This window comes from Corvus hawaiiensis, chromosome Z, assembly GCF_020740725.1.
Source record: "Corvus hawaiiensis isolate bCorHaw1 chromosome Z, bCorHaw1.pri.cur, whole genome shotgun sequence".
Classification (NCBI taxonomy): domain Eukaryota; kingdom Metazoa; phylum Chordata; class Aves; order Passeriformes; family Corvidae; genus Corvus; species Corvus hawaiiensis.
This window is the reverse complement of record NC_063255.1, coordinates 12159327-12183837: the sequence shown is the minus strand read 5'-3', so window position 1 is coordinate 12183837 and position 24511 is coordinate 12159327. Positions and strand designations below refer to the sequence as shown.

Here is a 24511-nt window from a genome sequence, read left to right as displayed (position 1 = left end):
TCCTCCCTGTTGTCACCTCAGTGGATGTCCAGGCTTTCAGAGACAGTCTGAAGAACCTTTTGCCTTTAGCCAGATCCTGGGTGGTGCTTCCTATGTGAATCCAACCTTTATTCATTTTTAAGAGTGTCCAAAAGCATGAGTCATCTGGTTTCTGTTCCTGCACCCTCTGGCTCCTGTTCAGGTGCAGCCCAACCTCCCTGCACTTGTGCAGCCTCAGCTGCCACCAAAAATTGAAGGGTTTTCTGATAGATGTGCAGAGATCAAGGAGATCGCTCCTGAACCTCAGTCCATGACAGCCTTGAGGAGAACCACCTGAAACAGATTCCTCAAAATTATCCTTACCTGTGTCTCTACAGGAGTGTAGACATGGTTAAGGTGAGATGCATGTCTGTGTCCACTTCTGTTTCGCTACAGGGTTTTGGTTAGTGCACTCAGAAGGTATGTGGGGTGAAGGTGCTGTCTCCAACCTTCTTGGTGGCAGGCTGCTGTAAAAAACCCTAAAAAGCAAAGTGCTCGTGAAAGACTGCACCACATTCTTCAAAATTATACACACCACTTAAAAACTCAAGTAATGCTGGTATGAGGTATATGAGATATTGATTCATATCGTAATGGTTCATTAGCTGAAGATTCAATAGAGTTTCTGCTGGCATTGCTAAGTTTTATATCTTCTGTCCAAGCTGTGGGAGTGCTAAAGGTATTTTTTATACTTTAACCGTAAGATGGAGTAGAACAGTAAACCTTTGTTTTCCCTTGTCTAGAGCTGATCCCTGAGTAAAACCTGATGAGTTACTGGGGTTTGAGAAGCAGGACTAGCAGAAGGGTTTGGTACTGGTCCCACCTGTCTGTACCTTTGTGTGTTTTGAGCAGACAAATATACATACTTGGGCAAACCAATAATAAAACCGGTGCTACCTTCATAGGTGATTGTAGTCATTTATGCAAGTGCTAGGTGGGGGGTTACACATTTGCAGAAAAGTGGGCATGAAACTGGACTATGGGAGATTTTTAAGCTTTAGAATAATAAACCCAGAATGTTCTTGTTTTGTTTTGTGCTGACTCACTGCAGAGTGTGGAAGTTACTGCCTCAACAGTAAGTACTGCAAATTACATGAAAACTGCTCTGTCATTGTGTGTTTGTCTGGATGCTGGGTTTCCATTAAGCCTGGCAAGTTTCTGTCATAAAGCTAAAATATCTTCTAGGGTTATACAGTACTTCCTTAAACATTGTGCTGTTGATATTTCAAACTGCATCCAAAGCATTTGCCAAGCTCAGAACAGGGGCTGTAGAGCTGGTCCCTGTATTTGCAGAGCAGAGGAGCCAGGCAGCTGGCTGAGGGTTTTGTGGTGTGACTTCAGGCTGTCCTGCAGTTCAGAGCTTACTCCTGCTTCCATCAGAGCGTTGGTGCTTGTCTGCTGAATGGTGATGAGCAAAGAATGGAGGTGTTTAGTCCTAGATCTCCTGACTGGCCCAGCTCCCTACCAGCTGCAAAGATCCTGGATGCATCGAGGATACTGCTAAAATTTGCTTGGTTTTCTGCAAAGAAGTCAGAGTCAGTGAAACAAATGGAGAGCAAGCAGAGGTAAATGCCCATTAAGCCCCGTGGAGGAAATCAGAGTACTCTGGCAAAGGCAAGGCTTGGTGCATATCACAGGCACCTTCCCCTGCTGCAGGCAAGAGCACTGGGGCTCTAGTGCAGGATGTGATGGGGGAACAAGGGCTCCTTCCATGCTCTGCTGCTGTCAGAGGCTGTCCAGTGCAGAAAGTGTCAGACCTGGTGAGAAGTGTTTGGCCAGCGTAACACAACTTTTGCAGTCTTGAACGATGTTGGCAGGCTCCAGGCTGGACATGGCCTGGACATTAGACATATTAGGCAGCTTTCCAGATTTCACTATGGATGAAAACAGTCATTTGTCACTATCTAAAATTCTCAGTCTTGGCACCTAGAGCTAAATTTCATATTGCTGTTGCTGTCTGCCAGACTACACCAATTGTTGCATATCTGTGTCACAGTGAGGTCTAAAAGCCCAGGCAGACCCTGTGTTGCATAAAGAAAGCAAGCATCTTTGCCCTGGAAAGCTTGAAATTTATATAGATAGGATTAGCTGTGGTTGAAGGGATTATTCTTCAGGAAGAAAATAGGATGAAGGCATCTATTTTCGGTAATTTATACAACTGGCTTGTATTAATGCAGCAGCCAATTATGGGAGATCAGCAACAAGCTGTAGGGTGTTCACTCAGCAAAAAAATCTGTTCAGGCCAGTGCTCATAGCCTGGTGAGGGGCTCTGTATCAGGGATGTTCAGTGATTTATGTCACACAGCTGAGTTATATTGCCAGAGATATATGTGGGCAGAAGTGCACCAACCCCAGGTCTGGCTCCGATGTGGGCCACTGTCCCAGTCATACACCACAGGGGTACCTGGGGCTGTCCCTAGAGAAATGCTGTATGGGGGACACAGAAAACAACCCCCAAGGCCGCACTGCAGTGTTGAATACACCAAGGGGCTCTACAGCCTCTGCCATGCAGCCTTTAGTGTAGTCTCAGTTGCTTTCAGACCTAAAGTGATCTGGAACACCCCGTAAGTCCTCCCTGGAGATAATCTGCCCCCCACACTGTACCCCAGGGGTGAGCTCTGAGCAGGCAGCAGCCACTCTGTGCAAAGTCACATACACTGAAAGAGGAAACAGGTTGTGTGTGCTGCCTCTCAGCCTCCCTTTGCAGGGTGAGAGGTTCCTAATGTGCTCTGCATATGGTGCTCTGTTAGGAGCTGGGGAGGAGTTTCTTAGTCTATAAACACGGGTGGTTACTGCATAAACTTTGGCAGGGGGGAGCGTTGAACCACATGGAGAATTGAGGAATGTGGAAACGGGGGTAAAGATAAAATTTGCAATGTTTTCCCAATACTTCATATTCTTCTGCACTACCATTTATGTTGGAGCAATACATTAGGCTTGTGACAGGAATGCTGTAAACAGAGGGACTGTCAGCAATTTAAACTCCCTTAACTACTGCCCCTACATTTCGGTAAAAACTGGCAGTGGCTTTTTGCGAAGCAGTGTGGGTTCAGCTCAGTCTGTGCCACTGGCAGGTACCTGCCACTGCAGGAGTAAATCAATAAAACAGCCTTGTCTCTTTTTCTTTCCATTTCCATGTCAGCTATCTGACATGCTTCTTAATTTTTTGTATTTACTTCTCAGCCATTACAGAAGCAATTGAAATCCCACAATTTATTGGTCGCAGTTACCTCACATATGATAATCCAGATATCCTGAAAAGGTAAAGTATCTCCTGTGAACCTAAGTAGTCTGTTTCTTAAATGTAATAATGTTAGCAGCCTTATGTGGGAGGGTGTACTATATTTTGTTTATATTATGTTTTAAGCTGTATTTATAGTATTTCTAGCTGTATTTCTGCAGTATGTCTAAACTTAAGGGAAAATACATTTTAAGTGGATATACTGGTGGCTTAGTTTGTTATATTTGAGCATCTTACAGCCTGTCAAGAAATAGCACACGTACATCTGGCATGGGGAAAGACTGGTTCTTCCCTGAGGGCAAAGAACAGACATACAGATCCTGTGTCTCTAAGGAGATTAAAGACATTAACTCCTTTCTAACTCCTGCTTTAGCCTAACGTGTAGATCCTCAAAGTTACTTTTTTGGCTGCTCTGTACCATAGAACATCCCCACATTCCGGCAAATTGAGGCTTGTTTCAACAAATTCCTCCATCTACCTTTATTTCAGCCACTGAGTAGAGAAGGGTTCACCAGTGTCCTCACCGCCATTTAGTGCCTTTCACCTACTGGGACTTTCTGATTTGCCCTTCTTATGCTCCTTCCACTGGTTTCTGAGGGCACCACATCTACTGGACATTCTCAAAATATGCTTTTTGGGCTGGATTTCACACTAGTTTTGAGGACAAAAAGGATTTTCTCTTATTTGTCTGGAATAACCTAGCAGCTATTGTGTTTGGGATTCTGGAGAGACGAGTTCAATTGCTGTGCTCTGAAATGATGGGAATGGGGATGTGAACCAGAATCCTTCGCACATCAGCGTGTAGATGAGCTACAGGACAGTAACCCACCTGACCAACATAGAAGAAATACTGCATTATCTTCTGTGTTTTTTTAAAAGAAAACAGTTGCAATCTAGTATTTTATGATTATTTCCTTCTACATTAAACAGGGTGTCAGGAACAAGAACAAACGTGTTCATGAGGTTTAAGACCACAATGAAGGACGGTCTTTTGATGTGGAGGGGAAACAGTCCCATGCGACCTAACAGTGATTTCATCTCTCTAGGCCTTCAGGAGGGAGCGTTAATATTCAGGTAAAATTTCTCTCCCTTTTTTGTATAGCACACAGGGCTCAGAGGAGTTGCTACAACACATCCAGTGCACTTGTCCCTTGGTACAGTGTGAGACACATCCTCAAAGGTTTGTTCAGTGATGGGTCCCATTTGCTGTCTGGGAAAGGATGTAAGTTGAAGAGGTAAGGTGCTGGAAGATTTGCATCGCTCCTTCCCAAGTTTCCAAACATCTGGGCTTTATTGTGATTTTCTAAATGGTTTCTTATGAGGGGTTGAATACTCTTGGTAATCCCCCCACAAGCCTCTTAAAGCCATCTCAGTTGGGCAGAGCAGGGTAGGGCTGGTGGAGGGAGCAGGGGTTGAGGACAAGCTCTGATGGTGCCAGTGCCGACTGTGAGCTCTCTCTTTGCCAGAGAGTGCACATGAGAGCAGGGATTCCACCATCTCAAACCCTTAAATTGCCAGCTCTGTGACGCACACACACAGCTGTCACCACACCTTGTTTCTGCCACCATCCACAGAATCACTTAATTAAGCAGTAATACTGCTGTGGAAATGGTGGAATTGGGGAGTATTGGGAAATGTTGGGTTCTTGCTCCAGAATCTCCTTCTCCCTTGCAGACACTCAGGCAGACCCTGTGCAAGTTTTTGCATGGTGCTTTTTTGGGACTCCTGTGTTTTGAAAGCCTTGTCTTTCCTCATGGTGCTCCTTTAGGTTGTGTAAGACCAACACTGAAACAGCAAACTACAGATGCAGATTGTTGTGAGACACTATTCATTATGTAGAAGAGAGTTTATTACTTAAGCCGATTTTTTTTACTTTACTTAACTGGCTGTTCTTTGCTACCATGGATGTATAGATAAGTTGCACATTTCTACTTAAATTAGTTTCTTGTAAGCTTCTTTTAAAATGTGATTTATCAGTGGCTAACTTGGCAAAAACTCTTAGTTTCCTCATTGTTTTATAAACAAGGAACTGACTGCAAAAGTGGTGCATTTTTTAAATGTCTCTGGGAGAGACTGCCTTGCCAAGATCCGTGGCAGTAATGATGCCTCAAAGTGGCTACCTGAAAACAGAGGCTAGACAAGATTAAGAGAATAAAAGTAGGTATTTATTTGAAGGTGTACCTTCAAAGGTACACCTTAGGCAGTCAAGAGGCTCCACCCAAGATGGACACTGGGTCACGGATTCTTCACACTTTTGTAAGCTTGGTCCATTTGCATATCAGGGTTAATTCTCCAATTACAATTTCAGTTAGTGATGCAATTACCCCAAGCTTGCCCCTCCTCTCAAAGGCTTTAGTTTACATATTTTGGGGCCTGGGACAACAAGGTGTCCTTGAAGTACAAACCTAGAGAGGGTTTGTTATGTCTAACCAGCATGAGAGAACACCTATTCAGTCTGTTTCTGAGGCACAGTTCATTTTTTATTAGGGTTGTTGCTCTTCCCCAGAGATGAAGATACTCAAAGGCTTTAGAACAAACCAGCTGAATTTTACTGAAAAATTTGTACCTTCCACATGTATTTAAGAAGGCAAAAGATTGAGTTACCAGAATAGAACTTTCATAAGCAATCACTGCTCACTGAAGGGGAGCAACAATAAAGGTGGTGAAAGGACAAATGCAGAAAAAAAATAATCTTTCCAGAAGCTTGGTCCTTGTGCTAGTTTTTCACCTTTTGAGAGGTGAGGTCAAAAGACTATCAGGGCTGTGAACTGGTCAGAAGTATTTTCCTTCAGGTCAAGTTTAGATGTCTGTGTTCTGATCCAATTTGAAATTCAAAACACACCTTTTCTTTCCCATTTTCTATCATCTTATTCCCTGTACAGTGTACCTGCTGCTGTAAATCCTTTCTGTTGCTCCCTGCTTCTGTAGAAGGTTATTTCACTGTTGTAGGGGGACATCTATTGTAGAGGGATTCACTGGGGATATGAACCTCATTTTTGTAATCAAAGGTCTAACACTTTGATGCAATCCTTAACACCTAAATCCTCTTGGTTTTGACCTCGACCAGTATCTGCATCGTGCGTAATTCAGGTGCTTGCCTGAGACTCACTTAAGCCCCCAGGAAACAAATTTAGGAAAATCAGCTTGCTCTGGGCAGCTCACAGTTTAATGTGCTGTTTTGAGAGCCTTTGCTGGCGATGAGTTCATACCATGTTCAGTCTTTTTTGAAGCAATAGTGGTGCTGGCTTTAATCCCTCCTGCTTGGTACGGGCTGAAGTCCAGCAGCAGCTGGCTCTGTCTAGTTCATCCTGAGGACCCAATAGCTCACTGTGCTGTAGCATCTACTTCTCCTTTTTTAAGATTAGCCCAAGCTTCAGGGACCCAGAAATTAAGGTGCCTGATGTGTAAACATGATGGGGACATTATATCTGCTGAGTAATTTTAGTAAAAGCAAATACAAAGAAATAATCAGAGTGGCAGCTGAAACAGGTAACTTCATAATTATCTCTGCATTTATTTGACTTCATCTTTTCTAACATCACAGGTCCCAACCTTCCCTACAATTCAGATGATTTGTATATCTATTATAGGTCACATGCTTATTTGCTCTTGTAAAAATTTATTTATTAACCATGTTTGCATGGTTACTGCTGTCTCCCATTAGTCCAAAGGTCTGACCTGCATAATCCCCTGATTTGGGGAAGAATGACCCTGCAGAGGCTTTCTTCTTGCTCCCATGGGAATGGTGATGGTACCCACTCTGACTCAGGGAGTTTTGCCTGCTTATCCATGAGACTGACTTTGCAAAATAAGAGCACTGCTGCTGGGACTGCAAAGGACTCCTCTGGTTGCCCCAAAATCTGAGCCAAAAGGGAGTAAGGATGCCTGAGAAACTTGGCGGGCAACCAGTCCTTTCAAGGAAGGCAGTTAACACTTCCATTTTTTTAAATTGTAGCTACAATTTGGGCAGTGGCATTGCTTCCATCACGGTGAACGGCTCCTTCAGCGATGGCCGGTGGCACAGAGTCAAGGCTGTTCGGTAAGTGGACAGGCTTCATCTGGGAGGTGCTTGGGGGCCACCCTGCCATTAAAGATGCTGGTTGGCATGTCTGGGTGCTGGTGGGGTGTGAATCACTGTGGCTCCACACTCACATGTTGCCTAGGAGTGGAACTGTTAGCAGCTTGGCTGTTTGAGGATGATGTACACAAAGATTGCTGTATTTGAGGTGACAGTGCCAGCTCGGCACAGCTCAAGGCAGGCTGCCAAAGTCATGCAGGGCTATTCTGGGGCTCTGACAGACATTCTATTAAACCCATACCATGTGGGTTAAGAGTATTTTTCTTTAATGTCTGCATTTTGAAATTCCCTAGTGAGCATTTTGCGGGCTGGCACAAGCACTGGAGCACAGACAGTGTAAACCTACTTCTGCTATTTGGAGGAGGTGCAGACATCTTGCAGTGTATATATAACTCTTATTTATAACTCATTACCTCATGGGAGGCAACTGTGTTCAGCAGGGAAAGCACACATCCTTCTCTTCATGAGAGGTTGGTTCCCTGGAAATCACAGTCTGACATTAGCACAGCTTGTTACCAAATTCGGTGGGAATAGGAACCCATCAAGTAGCTTTTCTGTCAGTACTGTTATTGACCATATGTAAAATAGCTCTAGTGAGAAAGAAAGCTGCCTAGAAGTATTGCAGCCGGGTTGTGGTCTGTGGCTCAGACCCAGGAAGCCGTGACTGCTCCAGAGAGAGTGTCCCACAAGGGACAGCCTTCCAGAGGTCTGTGGCGATCCCTCGGCCGCCGGGGTGCCTTCGCAGAAGGGTGACTGTCTCAGCAGGCTGTCAGCTCTCTAGTGATTCATCAAGAGTGATTTCAGCTCTTGTTCTGCAAGGCAAACCCCAGGCTGAACCAGGAGGAGAGAGACGAGAGGCTCGTTTAGCAGTTCCGCATGAGGCAGCTTTACTAGTCCGCACCCTGCGAAGGGGAGGCCAGGGAACTCAAAGAGGGAGAAGGGTAGATCTTATAGAGATACAAGGGTGGGTGTGAGAGGGTCGAAACCGATGGGTTACAAAGAATCTACATAGGGTCTCCCAGCGGATCATGGTTCTTGTTTTCTCTCACCCTCACCGAGAAGTGCTGCCTTTTCCAAGGGGATCTTGCTGGGAGGTTATGCAATCTCCTTATCTCAGCAGGCCTCCTTCCAGGGCAGGGGCTGGACATACCCCACATAGAAGTATGTTTTACCTTAGCTTGCCTATTTTTTTCCCTTCTGTGGAAGCTTCTGCTGTTTACTTTTAAATTACCTTTAACAACAGGTCAGAATGTGTCCATCCTCCCCTCTCCCCTAGCTGTGAAATTTGATTCTTTTCCAGCACTTTCTGCTCTGCAAATGCATCCTGCACACTTTACAGGTCTTTGACATCTATAAAAAAATCCTAAAACCTGAAAAGTCTGGATTGCCATAGAACATTGTGTCTGTGGGGCTTCCCAGTCCCAAGCCTTTACCTTTAACCCTTCCAAGCTCTGTCTCACCTTGGTCTCCTGGCTGCTGCTCCTCCCCCCTTCTGATTGTAGGCTGGATGCATGAGAGTGCTTTGCTTTTCATTTCAGGGATGGACAGTCTGGCAAAGTAACCGTGGACGATTATGGTGCCAGGACTGGTAAATCCCCTGGGAAAATGAGGCAGCTAAATATCAATGGAGATCTCTACATAGGTGAGTGCTAATTATTCACATTCAGGACACAGATGCAAGGTCATCTGCAAGGCAGGGCTTTCCAGCTCTGGCCAGCTCCTGGTGGAGGTGTTACACAGCAGCCTCTAGTCCTCCACAGCCTGTTTTTTGTGAGGAGGCCTCTCTGAGTGGGATGGAGGAATTGGTATGAGAAGGGACCAGCACCACGGGATGCCCTATGGTACTCCTGGCAGGTACATGGAGAAACAGCAAGAGGCAACTGGAAACCCCACAGCTTAGTGGATCTGGGCACAAGCTTATTCATCTCTTACTCATGCTACAATTTCTGGAACAAATAATTAACATCCTAGTTCATTACCTCCTGCTTATCCCCTCTGTACTTTCAAGCGCTGAAAATGTTTATTTAAAACAACACAGAGGAACCTGTAAATTAGAATTCCCTTCTGAAGGCCACTAGGAAGGCTAATGGCACTGCTGGGTGTGCAGCCTGCCAAGCAGAGCAGACGCCCATGTTGGTAAAGGGTTCCTCACGGCTGCCCTTCCCACAGGTGGCATGAAGGAGATTGCCCTGCACACGAACCGGCAGTACCTGCGGGGGCTGGTGGGCTGCATCTCCCACCTCACGCTCTCAACCGACTACCACATCTCGCTGGTGGAGGATGCCACCAACGGGAAGAACATCAACACGTGTGGGACCAAGTGACAAGAGAGGAATCCCGGTGCTGAGGACCCGTCGTGTGCTTGTGTGTGTAGCTGAGCGAGAGCTGGCTGATGAGTCCTCTACAGCCGGACCATGTTTGCCATCTGGGAAGGTGATAAAGCCAAAGGGAAACATAAAAGAAAAAGAAGAACACTTTTCCCTCTCATTCCCTCTCCTTTCCTCTCCTTTCCTGACCAAGTGAAACCAAGTATTTTGTGTATGAACCGTGCCCTCTACCCCTTAAGTGTGTAGTGAATGCTAAAGGTTGTGCATCTGTGCAAACGGCAAAGTGTGATGTTACAAGTAGCTCAATGACTGTGTTGTGGTCCTTAGGTTAACTTTTGTAGTATCAGAGAAAGCAGTCTTGAAACACCTTCAATCACCCCACCCTGCAGTGATACAGTGACTGTGCTGTTCAACAACTGCACCATCAGGCAGCGTATATTTCTGCATTCACGTGTAGGTCCTGGAACAAGCAGTTCTCCCTACCACTCTCTGATGTAGCTAAATTATGTTTCATCTTGTGTAACAGGTAACAGTTACAATGACTGGTTTCAAAATATTGTTGTTTGTTGAGGAGGAACGTTCTTACAAGTCTACTTTTTTATTACAAGCAACAAAAACAATGAACCAATTTTGTAGAAGTAATTTTATACTTGTCTATTTTTTATAGCAGCAGCAGACCTGCTTACATGGCATCACTTTTAACATCTACATGTATTATACAATTAGCTCTTTGCACACTTTCCTAAAAATAGAAAATGGACCTGTGGCTTAATGTCTGTATTATACAGTTTTAATGGGGATATTTGTGAGTTATGACCAGTTTTACATCTGACTCTTTTTGTTCTGTAAATTTTGACAGTTTAAAATTGTACATTATGAAGCTTTCCTGTCTTAAACAGATTAAAAGATTAGGAAAAAAAGAGGAAACGCTTGCTACTGTGGTATGATAAATCACTTTTTTTTTTTTTTTTTAATGTCGGAAAAATGAGAAAAGGGAGTGCGAGAGACCTTGGTAGGTCACAGTCCTCTTCAAATGTTATGTTTTCTAGGCACTGGAACAGCACTTATGCAACCTTGATTGCCAAAGTGTAATTTAAGCAGGCAAACAGAGTGCTGTTGAGACACTGAAAGAGAGGTCCAGAATTTAATAATTTGAAGATTTTTATTCCTTAATTCTTTATTCAAAGTGGATGAGTGAGCCTTTGTTGGGTGGGATGGGGGAAGAGAGACCAACCATGCAGCAGGGCACCCCACAGCCTGCCACGTGCCCGTGGGAGGGTAAGCACAAACTTCCTCAGGGGCACAGGTTCACCTGAATGCCTGTGAACTAAAAGGACCTGATGTGGTGAAAGCAATGGAGGTGAGGAGGTTTCTGCTGCATTCTTACTGTGCTCAGAGTGCTCCTGGCTCCCTGAGAGATCCAACATCTTCCCTAGATTCATCCCACCTACAGCAAATCTAGATAATGGCACAGGCAAATACCTGCCAAGGACACCTCAGCTCCTGTCCTGCATGCTGAAGGGACACCCTGATCTCTTAGGTGAAAGATCTTGTGCTCCTTGTAGATAAGGTAGCAATGGTCAAAAACAAATGCAGGCACTTATTAGAAACAGAAAGTAACAGAAAAATATATGGTGGTCCCATCAGGTAATGTACACCTGTGCTCTGCCCCCTGCTCAAATGATACTTCAGAAGAAAAGGACTGTAGAAGACATGGGCAGCTTGCAGAGGAGCTGGAGGCACTCATGGTTCTCCTCCCAGGAGAAGCAAAGTTTGGTTTGGCTTGGGGAGCCCCATGGGGAAGGAGAAACCTCCATGGCTGGAAAAAAGCAGGATAAAGTATACAGGATCAAGATGTGCCTTTAAAATGAAAGTAAGTGGAATTTGATGCCTTGGGATGTAAAAGGAAAATGTGTTGGGTTTGAGAAGGGTGAAAACTAAAACCTCTGGAGGCTGAAGGTTTTTCTGCCTGCTCAGTGCAGCCCTGTGGCAGTGGCCAGACACAGCCTGTGCTTGGGTCCTGTCTGAGCTGCTGGCTGCCTGAGGGGGAAAACTCACATTTTATGAGCTTGAGGGGTTTCCCACATGCTAATGATCTGTTCTGACCTGGCACAGAGTAGGGAGGTTTGAATGGCTGTACCCCTAATCCTGAGGACCTCTTGTGCTGCTGCTGATGGGGCACTACCATGATCCCCAAACAGCATCATCCTCTGCTCTGTCTTACATGCCTCGCCTTTCCCATCCTTTCATTTCTGTCACAGGGTTTGGAGACCAGTTCCAAGACAAACATCTGGCAGGAGAGGTCTCTATTTTAAGATAATTTACTGCAGGATACCAGGCGCTTTGGCACAAGGCTGTACCTCGCCAAAACAAAAGCTGCTCTTTGAAATGCAGCGTAGGGAGGGGAGTGGGTAGGAAATACCTTTGTTGTTGTTGTTGTGGAAAAAGAAGAGCAGCAAACGGCAGCTCTCCAAATGCTTGTTTCCAACTCTGCTTATCACAGCGCGAGAATTCGGGGCTGGCGACGTCACCCTGCAGCGTGATGCTGCAACCCTGTAGGCTGAGCGGAGCAGCACAGCTGCGCCGTGCCGGCCGGGCGGGGGGTGGAGGCGTGAATAGCAAAGATGCTGAGCGGTTTAAATCATTTAAGGAAAACCAAAACAAAACAAAAAAAAAAAAATCTTTTCTGCCTTCTTTTTAAAGATAATCTGAGAAACATCTCTCATCAACATCTCTGCTCTCCCTGGTGAGGCTTGGGGATGGGAGAGAGTCTTTGGTTTCCGCTCCAGGGGCTGAGCAGGAGTCAGGTGCCAGAAAATCAGGAACATCTGTCAGGCCACATGTGGAGGCTCTGTCTCCCGCCCTCTACCACCCTCCCCACTGATGCTGGGTCAGGAAGGAGAAAGGAAAGGTGGACAGGACATGGCAGAATGATTAGTCATTTTCCTGGCCTCCATATGCTGCTCGCTGTCTCCAGGAATGTTTATTAGCACATTACTCGTTGCTCGAGCTGACTCAGACGCGATGCCTGACCCCAGCGCTGAACAGGGTAAGTTCCTGCTGGTTGACAGAGCCGTGTCCCTTTTGCTGCAGGTACCTGTGCAAACCAGCAGTGAAGGCAGCAGTCACAAGAGCTTGTACCTCTATTTGCAATTTAATCTCCTTCCTTAACTAGCAGTTCTTATATTTCTTACTAATTTTCCACATTAATCCCAAAATATATAACATTCCACTTAGTAGGGCTAAATTCCTGCCTTGGTACTGGCTTTGGAGGGCTGAGTAAAGCTTTGTGCTGAGCTCTGGCTGCTGGGCAGAGCTGCTTCCTGGTTGTCCCTTGCTCTGCTCAGGGCAAAGTGTGTCTTGCTGCTCTCTACTACACCTACATCTCAGTGGGAAGCAGCTACTGGGAATCAGCAGTTGGGTTTAATGTGCTTCATCCTAAAGGAAAAAAAGGAAAAAAGAAAAATAAAGCAAGTCAAGGGGTTCTAAAGCCAAATGAGACTCAGCAATGGTCCCTCTGGTAGGCAAATCCTTGCTGCACTGGTTGGAGCTGGGTAGTCAACTAGGTGCCCATTTCCATCCCAGTCCTCCCAGCCTGGCCCCAGGGAGCAAAATAGCGAAGAGGAGGAGGAGGAGGAGGAGGAGGAGGAGGGGGCTGCCAATGTTGGGAAGTTGCCCATTCCCTGATGGAGTATTACCCTGCAATAGATGCCTGTTAAGAGTTACTATTTTGTCAGCCAGGCTTTCCTTTTGAGAAAAAGTTTTCATTCAATTTGCACAGCAAAATAAGCTGGGTGGGAAATATATTGTTCCAGCTCTGCACACTCAGCTCCCTCCACAACACAATCACCCCTCAAGGGCCAAATCTCCTCACTTTAAAGGCCTAGATAAAGTACAGTCATGTAACAGCCACATCCCATCAGACAGACGTATCTTTTATCAGTGTTTTATTTTCTGTTTTTGAGGGGGGCGGGGGGTGGTGTTTCCCTTCACCTACTGTCTCCCACTCCATTTTTTTATTGGTTTGACTCAAGTGATGTTGTGTCCCTGATTCTGCACTTGGGCATTTCACTCATGAATAACAGCCTGGTGCCAGCACCTGTGGCCACTGCAGCTATGCAAGGTCCTGGTTTTCTGTCCCTGTCCCTATGGACAGGACTCGACTCATCTGTGAGTGCCCTCTTGTCAAACTGCTTGTGATGGAGACTGCCTGGCAGTGCTGTGACCGACTGCCCTGATTTCTTTTGAATATCCATTCACCATCACAGCATTTTTCTTTGTTCATTGTGCACAGGACAAAGATGACATTGTTCCTCTTCCCCTGCTCATTCTTTTTAAATCTTCCCTCAGTCTTTCTTTCTAGGAAAACAACTGTGCCAATTCTTTCAACACTGTCCCCACAGGCCATGTTTTCCAGCACTTTATGTTACTGAGATGTATGGGGAAGCGTGGAAGAAATGGAGCTGCAGAGCACACACATGCTATGCTTTGTCTCACAAAACAGCAGCTTTCCAACCTAATGTTTTGTTTTGCAGACTCTTAAATCGTTTCTATTGGCAGAAGTGGCACCCTAGGTCATTACTTTTGTGGACATGGGGGAATTTTCCTAAATTTTTCTGTCTTTTGAAAACATGGGAGGAGCAATATCTAATATTTTCTTTACCATTTCACTTACTTCCATTTTTTCCCCTCTCTACAGTTTTCAGTGTTAGTGTCAGCAAAGCAGAATTCAAAAGCGTAATCACCAATTTATCATCATGTTTAGGCAGTTTTCATTTGAACTGATTGTTCTTACCAAAACACAGACTTCTTTTAACAGCTAACAAATGTTTCATACATAGGGACTTTAAGCTTTATTTTTGTGCTGAGAGAAATTTTCTGTGGTTGCAAATCCAGGGGAGTGCTGTACATTAATGCTACAGCCAGTGCCACATTGGGAGACACTAGCACTGGCAGCACTGGGAGAGTCAAGCAGAAGATAAGGATGTGTGCTGGAACAGGGTGGAACAGGGACAGAAGACATGGATCGTGTCTCCCTCTCTCCACCCTCATTGTGATGGTGACATATGGGACAGTTCTTGGTCCCTGCAAAAAAACCTCCTGCTTTCATGGTCCTCTGGTGCTGCTGTTGCATGAGTATCTCCATGATGATTGTACCTCTACTCACTCCAGCTGTCCAGGAGCTCTGTTAAATATCCAGCCCAGCTGGATTAGCCTGGTTTTGCCAAGGATTGAATGAGCTGTATTTGAACACTTTCAATATCTTCAGAAAATATTGCAAACCCATGACCCTGTTATTTGTTTTAGACCTGAGACACAGATGATGGAGTGAGACCTGTCTGGAACTCTTCCCTGGTATCCCTGCTCTGACCAAAGCAGTAGCAGGGCTGGAGAGAGCAGCTGTGGGTTTCACTTTTGGAGCACTTGAAGCCTTTCCTCATTTCCACAGCTCTAAGTGTTTCAATCTTTTCAGAGCTGTACTCTTCAGTCTGGCTAAAAGTCCTTAATCCCACACCTCCCCAGTGCTCAGAGGAGCTCCCACATCCTGCCTAGGTGCTGTCACACCAAGCTTTACAGATCTGCAGGCAAGGAATTGTGAGGCAAGGAATTGACTCTGATTTCCAAGAACACCTCCAAAGAGATGGAGAGAGCACAGTGCCACCATGCCATGATGGTTTCATGTGACATGCTGTGATGTGGCACCTGTCATTTCACACATTGCTAAGTTCAGGTGCCATTCCCAAACGAAGGTGCTGTGGGTTAGATGAGCCACAAAAGTCCTTGGCTGTCACTAGGACACAATGACAAGACATAAATGACCTCAAACTTAAGGCCCACGTTACAACCACTGTATTAGCTGGTCATCTCTGTTCCACTAAAACATGCTGAGAAAGTGTCCTATGCCACTCAAACCAACCCCACAGTGCACAGCCTGTGCCCCTTCATCCTGCCGCTACACCTTTCATCCTGGCACAGGGATGTCCACCATGCAGACACGTCCACCACGTGGACTACTGGAGAGTCTCCAGTGACCGATGTTTGCACACCTCAGCCCAGGAATGCAGGGGGATCACATATCAGCCCCTAGCTGTGTTAGAGCCACAAGCTGAGGAGGACACAGGTAAGTGACCAGGACTTCTTCCTATCACTGCATCACAACAGGAGGGCTTCAGGGGGCCTTGGATGTGCTAGGGTCTGCTGTGCTGAGGAGAAGCCACTTGGGGAGTATCTGTTACTACCCACTCTATCACGAAGCCAAGGCTGTTCTTGCTAGATCCTGTGGTTATTTACTCTGGCACAAAATTTAAATAACTCTGTTTGTACTGAGGCATGATCAAAATTTAACTCTTACTTAAAAAATAAATAGGAAAGCAAAGAATATGAAGACATATAAGAGTGTAAGAAAATATATTTATTAAATTTCATGGCAATACTATGGCAAAATTGTTAAACACATGCTTACTTTTAGACACCCAAGCAATACAACAGGAGTTACAACAAGCAAGCAAACTAGGTTTAAAATATATGCAGAGTTGTATCTTAGTGTTAGGTTAGTCTTAAATGTCAACTGCCACACTGAAATATTATATCCCCAACATGATCCCATGCTTCCTTTTTTAAGCATGCATTTGTTTAACTGCTTAGCTGATAAATTTTTATATTGATACACTTTGTTGAAACAGTATTTTACTTGACATGCTACAGCTTCATTAAAGTGCCATGTGATGATTTTGCTAAAATTGTGAAAGAAGTAATTTTTCAATAGCAGACATGGAAGCTGGAAGATTTCAGTATCATTCAGCAACAAAAATGTGTTGAATGACTTATTAGATTTAGTGTGTTATGAAGACTATTTTTTTCAGCTCAGTCTATTGATTTGTTTTCAGAATTAACTTCTATAGATGACTATTTGAAATTGGCAAACAATATTTTCACTAGTATTAAACAAAAGTCCATTAAAATTTTCATAAAAACAGAACATAAACATCTCTAAGCAAATTATTTATGCTGTAAAAAATACGGTATAAAAAGAGCTAAAAAAACATTGAACCTGTTCACAGTATATGTTTTAAAGTTACAGCATTATAGTACAATGTTGTGTGTTTTTTTCAGGTGACCTGTATGATTACACCAGTTCTGATGTTTTGTGCACCACAACAGGCTCAAAGTTCAAATTAGTGTTACCTTCAAGTAGGATTTCAGACATGAGTTGTTTCAGTTGTCTTCTCTTTTTGTTATCCCCAGCTTTACAAACTTTTGACATGCTATGAAACATAAAATGTTCATCCAAAGCCATTCTTGAACCACATTAAGAAAACATTGACAAAATGATGTTCAAGGATTCTTTTTAAATTGTATTACTACTAAAGAGAGTGACCTTTCTATTTTATTTTGCCCTTCTCAAGCTATTTATTTTTTAATTTTTCTTAATCCAAGTAATGAAAATGAGAACACTTCATTTCTTGCTTTGTCTCTGGGTTAGTTTTACTCACTACCTTTTGCACAATATGAGACCAAATGAGTTGCAAAGGTATTGAGCCTTCCAGCGGAAGCTGTGCATACACCTCCACTGAAGCTTGCTTTCAGTCAAAGTGCAGATTTGGGACTGTCCTAGAGATTTTGTTAGGTATCATATTAAAAACCAAGGATTTCATCTGCTCTGCTGCACCACAAAGTCACCTGAGCAGTGCTGTTGCAAGAAGAGGGTGAGACTGGAGAGGGATTAACGCCATCCTCTCATGAAACACCCTGTCATTAGACCAGCTCACCCGCATGGGGAAGCTGAGCCCCTGCCCTCCAAAATGCAAAATACCTCTGGAGGCATTTTTTTTAGTTGTAAAAGCAGAAGGAATTAATAGATGTTTTGTGAGGGAGAAGTATTGTCACGCACCCTGGGACAACTTGTAAAGTTACAGAAAGCCTGCCAATATCATCTGAGGTTTGTTTGTATAACATGCAAAAAGGAAACAAACACTGGCTATCTTAAAAACACTGGGGAAAATCCAGAGTTATATAAATGGGGGAGGGGAAAGAAAATTGTGGTTGAAGAAACTGTTTTCCAGCTCCTAATGAGATATTTAGGACAGTCTTAAACATAAGGAAATTAAACACTAACATTTCTGAATCCTTATCTAGCATCTGGGGTCTGGGACCGTGTTTCCAGGCTGGCTAAGGAAAAGGCAAGGAAAAAAACCAACAAATTTTGCAAACTGTGAACAGCATCTCTGAGCATCAGCCATGCAGAGCACCATTAAATGCACAGCACCACAAGTGGTGTGAAGTGTGTTGGGAGGAGCACAGATGGCAGCTGCTTCCTCTAGACAAAACTGTCTCAGAAGGTATATATTCACACACAGGGCTCCAAAAAAATCACTTCAGCGATTGCAAGCAGACTTCCTCTGCCATATGCACCTAGGCACATGATAATGTAAGCACATGTGTGCATAAAGAGTTAGAACTTGGTGTTATAAATATTAAATGTCATTTACACCGAAGCCTTCATCAAAGTCTGTGGCAGAACAGAAGATGCTATTTACATGGGAAGCTCTTCATAGGTTTATGGTACACAGAGCCCTGTTAGCAATCTCATTCTCTAAATGTTACATTGTTCTTATATATTTCAAATTATTTTACTATTTTTTTATCTACTTGCAGGGATACAAGTATTGTATTTACAAAGCAATATTTATTTTAAAATAGAGCACGCAATTGATCATTGCCTTTTCAGTGATGTCTGAACACCTTCTCTCTCCAATGCACCCAGTTGCTTACATTTTTGCTGCTATTTATGTTCAACTGAGTGTCCTGGAGGACATGGTCACAGAAAACACCACAGCTCTAAGCTTTACCCAGCTGAACCTATCAACAGCAACGAAAAAGGTGGCTTGAAAATGCCTCTTTAGAGCAGCCTAAAGCTGGAGGTCAACAGAGTGTGCTGCTGCCACGTTCCTGGCACGGGAAAGTTCTGGTCCCCCACCTGAAGATGAAGAAACACAGCGCATCTGCCAATTGAGCCATGACAGACAACACAGATACTGGTTCCCTTTGGAAATGGTTTACCCATGAAAGCAGCAACTAGAGATAATAAAGAAGCTACCACAGCAAATCTCAGTTATCAGGTTCTTGGTCTGCCTATACAGCCACTGCTTAGCAGGGGAGGTAATTCACTGCCTGCCTGTAATATTAGCTTACTGTTTTGTCGATATATTAACTAGTAGTTCTGTGAGGTATATCAAATGCAGATCTACCAAAAATCTAACACACAAACCCGAGATCCCAGATCTCTGTGCATGCCAGAAAAACAAAAACAGTGAATGTGTCAAATAGGAGAGTGCACAGTGATACATCAAATGTGACTAATGTTCCATGCATACAGTGATCAGTACAAAAACCCATTACAAAACTTAAATTGTCACATATGACAGGCATGGCTCAAAAACAAAAAGCAGCAGAACCAATGACTTTCTTCAGAAAGCAACTGCTTGGCATTAATACCCTGCCTCTCTGAACATTGATCCTGGAGGTCTGAAGCACTGAGTTAGGCATAATAGTAATTTGGACACAATCCCTTCTGGTCATATCCCTTCTGGAAGTTGCTGAGTTTTGGTTTTTGTTTTGTTCTTTTTTTAATTTAGTTTTTTAAAAGCTTCACTTTCAACTCTTCTACAAACCAAAGTAAAAAGCCAAAAGAACTAAAGCAAAATAAATGTTCAATAAAGGATAAGATCTTTCACAAAATGATGGTAAGGAAATGCAGTTTAAACTTTAAGATTCCTAAGATAATTTTCAAAAAAAATTTGTCCGTAGAGGCTCATCAGGAAGCTAGAAGGCACTAGTACAAGGAGCCTGATCCCCTCTGAAGCTTACAATTGTTATCAAAGGATTTAGAGGCTAAAAGCACCATGCTTTGAAAGAGTATTTGGTTTAAAGACATTCCTAAAGATGCTTCACTGGTTTAACATGGTACCTGGGCTCAGAAAGTAAGTCTGTTCCCTGACAGTCCTTGTCATTCATCCCTACTGCTCCATGCACCTAGGGGTGGCTTCACCTGATCACAACATTAGCACACCACCTCTCCCTACACATCTGAATTCACTGCTGAAGTCTGAGATAGGCATTTGAAAGGCAGCACTGGATAGGCTCAGAGGAAACCACAGAGGTGAAGCAGCTGAACTTTCAAGTGCTGGATTGACAACTGCTTACTGGCTCATCAGCATTAAGCAACAATGATGCTACAGATACTGCACAAGCCTGTGTCTCTCCCACATCTGCCCCACTCTTCTGTTACTGAAGCCATTGCTGTTAACAGGACCTTTCTGCCCTACATCCTGGAAGTCAGAACACTAGGCAAAAAAAATGTATAGTCAAAAGTTAAAAAAAAAAAAGAAAAATAAGAGATGAATAATTTGGTAAGAGGGAGTTTATAGCATAAACATCGAGGCAGACCATGCATTTGTGGAGCTTTTCCTTACTTAATCCCTAAGAAATGAAGCAATTTAAAATGTTGTTGTCTTTACTGAGTAGGAAGAGCAGCACACTGGGAAACCTGAGTATGTGATGCTTGTGTGTAACTGATTCACCATGTGAACACTGTGAATGGTCCTGAACTGCTCCCTGTGAGCTCTGTTCGTTCTCTGCAGCTGCCCTGATTTCCAGTCTCCAAATTAAAAATTGCTAGTACTCTCAAACTACAGTTTGATTTTGCTTCTAGCAATACACAGCCAACAGAAAAGCACAGTTATTCTTCATGGTCAGCTGTTCCACTACAGAGGGGTTTTTTTTTCATTTGAATCACCATACAATACTGATTGCTCCTCTGCATTGAGAAACTGCTCTATAAAAAAACCCCAAACCACTACCCATACACACTGTCCATGACATCATCTGCTTTCAATTAAAAGCATATAGCAGCACAAACTAACAATCATCTTAGGAGATAGACACATTAAGCCAAATCTACACTAGTGAAAAGAAATACTCTAAAAAAGAATTATGAAAAACAGTTATTACTATTAGGATTTAGCCTCCCCCAGCAATCAATCAAAAAAGGCATAACTGCTTCCTTTCATGTGTTGGTTTAATGTTCGGAGTAATAGGCTATGACACTCCCCTTGTGCTGATTCCTGGTCACAAATGGACGTCAGCTCTTTGCACTGACTGTCTTTTCACTCATAGCTTAGCTATTTCCAAGGCTCAATAGCTGAATCCAATGTGCACTTTCTGTTCTTTCAGAGACACCTTGCACTCTGCCAGGCCTGCAGACTGGTCTGTTTTTTACTTCTTCACAGTTCACTCTTCCAGGAGGCACACACAGGCAGTTGTTACTGGTTATGGTAACTATTTAGTGTTCTGCCTTTTTGTCAGTTTTGAAACACCTCTACACTTTCATTCTATGGAGATGGCAGAGACATGCCAGCCTCTGAAACTGCAGAATGCATTGCTATGATTAGGTTTAACCTAATGCTTGGTTTTATTTTGATGGCCAGATCATGTGGTTTGGAGACCAAATCTCTGTCATGATAGTCATCCTCCTGGTCTCCTCTCACACGTTTTCAACTAGCAGCCTAGCTAATTCAGTTTCTGTATCTGTTTTGTTTATAAAACCATTCCCATGTCTTATTTATTAAAAAAAAACAGAACCAAACCAAAACACAAAGTAACTAAGGAGACAGAGAGCTAAAAAAAAAAATAGATTTGGCTAGGACTTTATGGAGACCCTCTTTGATCAAGCTCTTCCAAGGTCTGATGCCTCACCACTGTGTTTTACAGCAAGAAACAGGTAAGTTTCTTGAAAGTTTCTCCTGTGAGCTAGTGAAATTCATGTATGCCACAGCCTGAAATTTACACAATAAAGTGTTACAGTTACAGCTGTCTAGAGAGGCACATGTGAAAACAAGCATTTTAAAAGATGATTGTTCTCAACACTCCTTTAAGCACACAAATGAACATAATTGAAGCTTTCTTTGCATCACATATCTGGTAAAGGAGAGGTAGAATTAGCGGCACTAAAACCTCCCTGGGTTTCTCTCTGCCACTAGAGAAATCCTACCTTGTACTCCCAGGCAGGATTTGTGCAGAAGGTCCTGTTGACACCTAAGATCAGCCAGGCAGCAGGTAATACAAAGTTAATACAATAAAGACCATCCGAAGAGCAATTTTTTATCAAGGAGCTAGTCCTACTACCTCCAATTTCATGTGCCAAACTGCTTCTAATGGCAGCTAAGGTGAGTAGACAGAGATTTCCCCGTGGCTTACATTACTGCATAGTGCAAAGACTGCTGAACTCTGAGGATGAATGGACTACTGTACCACTTCGAAGCAGGAGATCCAGACCAGCAGCTATGAAATACAAAATGCATTAGTGCAATACATTAGGAAAGATTAAATCCTTAACCAAAGGATAGAAAAAATATAGAGCATTCTAAGTTTTTTTTAAAAAAAGGAAATTTTAAACTTTATGCAGTTCTTGTTGAGGTTTAAGTCAGTGTTACACTTTTTTCCCCCAAGTTTGTACCCCTGAGTCAAACATTTAATAAACATTGTACAGTAGGTACAGAAATTAGTGTCTAGTTAAAAAGCAACAGATTTGAATGGCCATTGCTTTGTAAGTGTTAAACAGTGACAATAACCTTCCATACAGGAGAAGAAAAAAAATAGCATTCTCATTTGTTCTTAGTTTATAACTAGGCAAAAGATCTCAACAGTTTCCAACCATATTGTTTCCGTGTCCTAGGCTGAGGTTTGTGATAAATTAAGCCTTCAGTAAGGAAACCTGTTGGTGCTGCATCATTTGAGTCTGCACAGTTGAGAACAGCTACAACAAAGCAAAGCAACCTTTCCAAGTTATAAATTGCATGAGACCATGTTAATCTTGGAGCACTATGTGAAGGTAGGCAGAGTTCTTTGACTATAATTATCAGGGGCTTTAACTTCAGTACCCCTTACATCCAGTATATTTTACTAGAGTAATAACTAAATTGCTATAATTTTGGCCTCTCGGCCTCTATTACAATGGAATATTAACACTTCGACTATCTTAAACATGGTAACATTCAGCTCACTAGAACTTCTGCTGACTGTCTCCAAGAATAATTCATGCCTTTTGCACTTTTCTTCTTCCTTTCTTTACAACATCAGGAATAAAAGCTTATTCAGAAGGCAAGTTCACATTCAGTGAGGACTCACTGTTAATCATTTGGTTTGTTCTGAAAAAAGTGTGTGAAGGACCACCCTGTGTTAATGGGTTTAGGAGAGTCTTCATCATCTTTTGGGGGAAGGAGAAACTGTCGGGAATTAATTGAACATGGGCTCCCAAAAGATGCATTTTCATTGTTGCTTTCAACTGATCCAGGAGAGTCTGGAGTGCCCATGTTCCAGGTGCTTGTGTTTGCTTGAGGTCTGTAACCTGTGGTTTTATCCAATTCTTCCTCCACAGGTGAACGACCCTCCATTTTCAGAGCACTGATAGACAGCTGCATTTGTGGCTTATAGCCTGCTGTAGTCACTAAGTCTATATCTGGCTCCTCCTCTGGTTTAATTTGAGGCTGATACATTGACTGGATGTCAATGTAAACCACCTGAGATGACCCCCCAGGTCCATCCATAGGGGGATTTGAGATCTCCTCTTCAATGATAGGGGGGCAGTAGGACACAACAACATGGTTCTCCATTTCTGAGTCAGAGCCATCTTCAGGCACAGTGGTCTCTGCTGCTGGGGACATCATCTCTGTGTCTTCAATCTTTGGAGCTGTAGACTGTGTTTCCACCACTTCAACACTGTTGGGGGTGCATGGGTTCATTTCCAGTGTTTTAAGTGTCTTATTCCCCTGAAATGAGAAAAAGGAGAAGGGGGAGACACTAAGCTAAAAGATCTGGAAAATCTGAAAGCAACAACTTGCCCAAATTACTCATCCCACAGTCATTAGTACCAATACATAAAAAAAAAAGTGTTAATAATTTTCTGGCTCATGTAGCATATACACACCTCCATACTTTCTGCTTCTAACACTTTGACAAAGCAGTCCTTTCCTAGATCAAACATTGCAAGTAACTGCATTAACAACAAAGCTCTAGATAGCACCTGACAGGAGTTACTCAGTAAATTGGCTTGTTTCCCCCTGCCACAGAGTTTTTTCTACAATTGGAACAAATGAGTCAAGAGTAAGTTTGCAAAAAAATTCTTTAACTTGTTTTATCTTTCAGAAGCTTAAAATACTAGATTTAAAAAAAGGGTTACCTCACAGATGTTCCTCTGAAACTGCAGTGCCTTACTGTTCTCAGGATTCGGGATTTCTGGATAAAATGTTTCTTTAATCCTTTAAAGATGAAAGAATAAACTATTATAAAGATATCTAGGCCTGAAACAGATTGTGAATACACAAAAGGAGTCAGGACATCTCCCTTTAATTCAGAATACTGAAGACATCTGGTGCAAAGATTCAGTGTGTTGAAGTTTCACTGAGTATAATGGAAAAAACAGCAACCTTTTTTTTTTTAAGTCGGGAATTTAATACTCCACATTTACTAAAAGTTGAAGATGGTATGTCTACCTTTGTTTGTAGAGGGCACACAAATTACAGTTTGTCACCAGCTTATTTCCACTTGGGAACTATTTATAAATGGTGCTCACTGGGAGACAGGCTCCTGCAAAAACTTTTTGCATTCCTCCCTCTGACCTCTCTCCAACTCAGTTTCTCCCTCACCTTCTACAATGTGTTTTTGCCACCCACCTTTACACAAAGCCCACTAACATCTTTGGGTAGTTAGAGAAACAAAGGAGTAATTAAAATAATGGAAAACCCTAGCACTAAAGCAAAAACTTCCAGGAAAAGATGAAAACCTGAGGCA

The 24511-nt window shown here is 43.2% G+C and overlaps 2 protein-coding genes across 6 annotated transcripts in view; one reads left to right on the top strand and one right to left on the bottom strand.

The window, feature by feature from the left end:
- The window catches only part of EGFLAM (EGF like, fibronectin type III and laminin G domains), a 78758-nt gene extending 68167 nt beyond the window's left edge, over window positions 1-10591 (top strand). For 3 of the 4 annotated variants that reach the window (XM_048291818.1, XM_048291815.1, XM_048291816.1), the window contains exons 19-24: window positions 1070-1093; window positions 3202-3280; window positions 4190-4333; window positions 7215-7298; window positions 8876-8979; window positions 9507-10591. In XM_048291818.1, coding sequence (XP_048147775.1) covers window positions 1070-1093; window positions 3202-3280; window positions 4190-4333; window positions 7215-7298; window positions 8876-8979; window positions 9507-9661 — 590 coding nt within the window. In that variant the 3' untranslated portion in view covers window positions 9662-10591. The remainder of the gene's footprint in view (window positions 1-1069; window positions 1094-3201; window positions 3281-4189; window positions 4334-7214; window positions 7299-8875; window positions 8980-9506) is intronic. The other variant, XM_048291817.1, reaches the window with a different exon arrangement.
- A 5464-nt stretch (window positions 10592-16055) lies between these two features.
- The window catches only part of LIFR (LIF receptor subunit alpha), a 51547-nt gene continuing 43091 nt past the window's right edge, over window positions 16056-24511 (bottom strand). For both annotated transcript variants that reach the window (XM_048290631.1, XM_048290630.1), the window contains exons 19-20: window positions 23901-23979; window positions 16056-23490 (exon numbers count right to left, since the gene is read on the bottom strand). In XM_048290631.1, coding sequence (XP_048146588.1) covers window positions 22852-23490; window positions 23901-23979 — 718 coding nt within the window. In that variant the 3' untranslated portion in view covers window positions 16056-22851. The remainder of the gene's footprint in view (window positions 23491-23900; window positions 23980-24511) is intronic.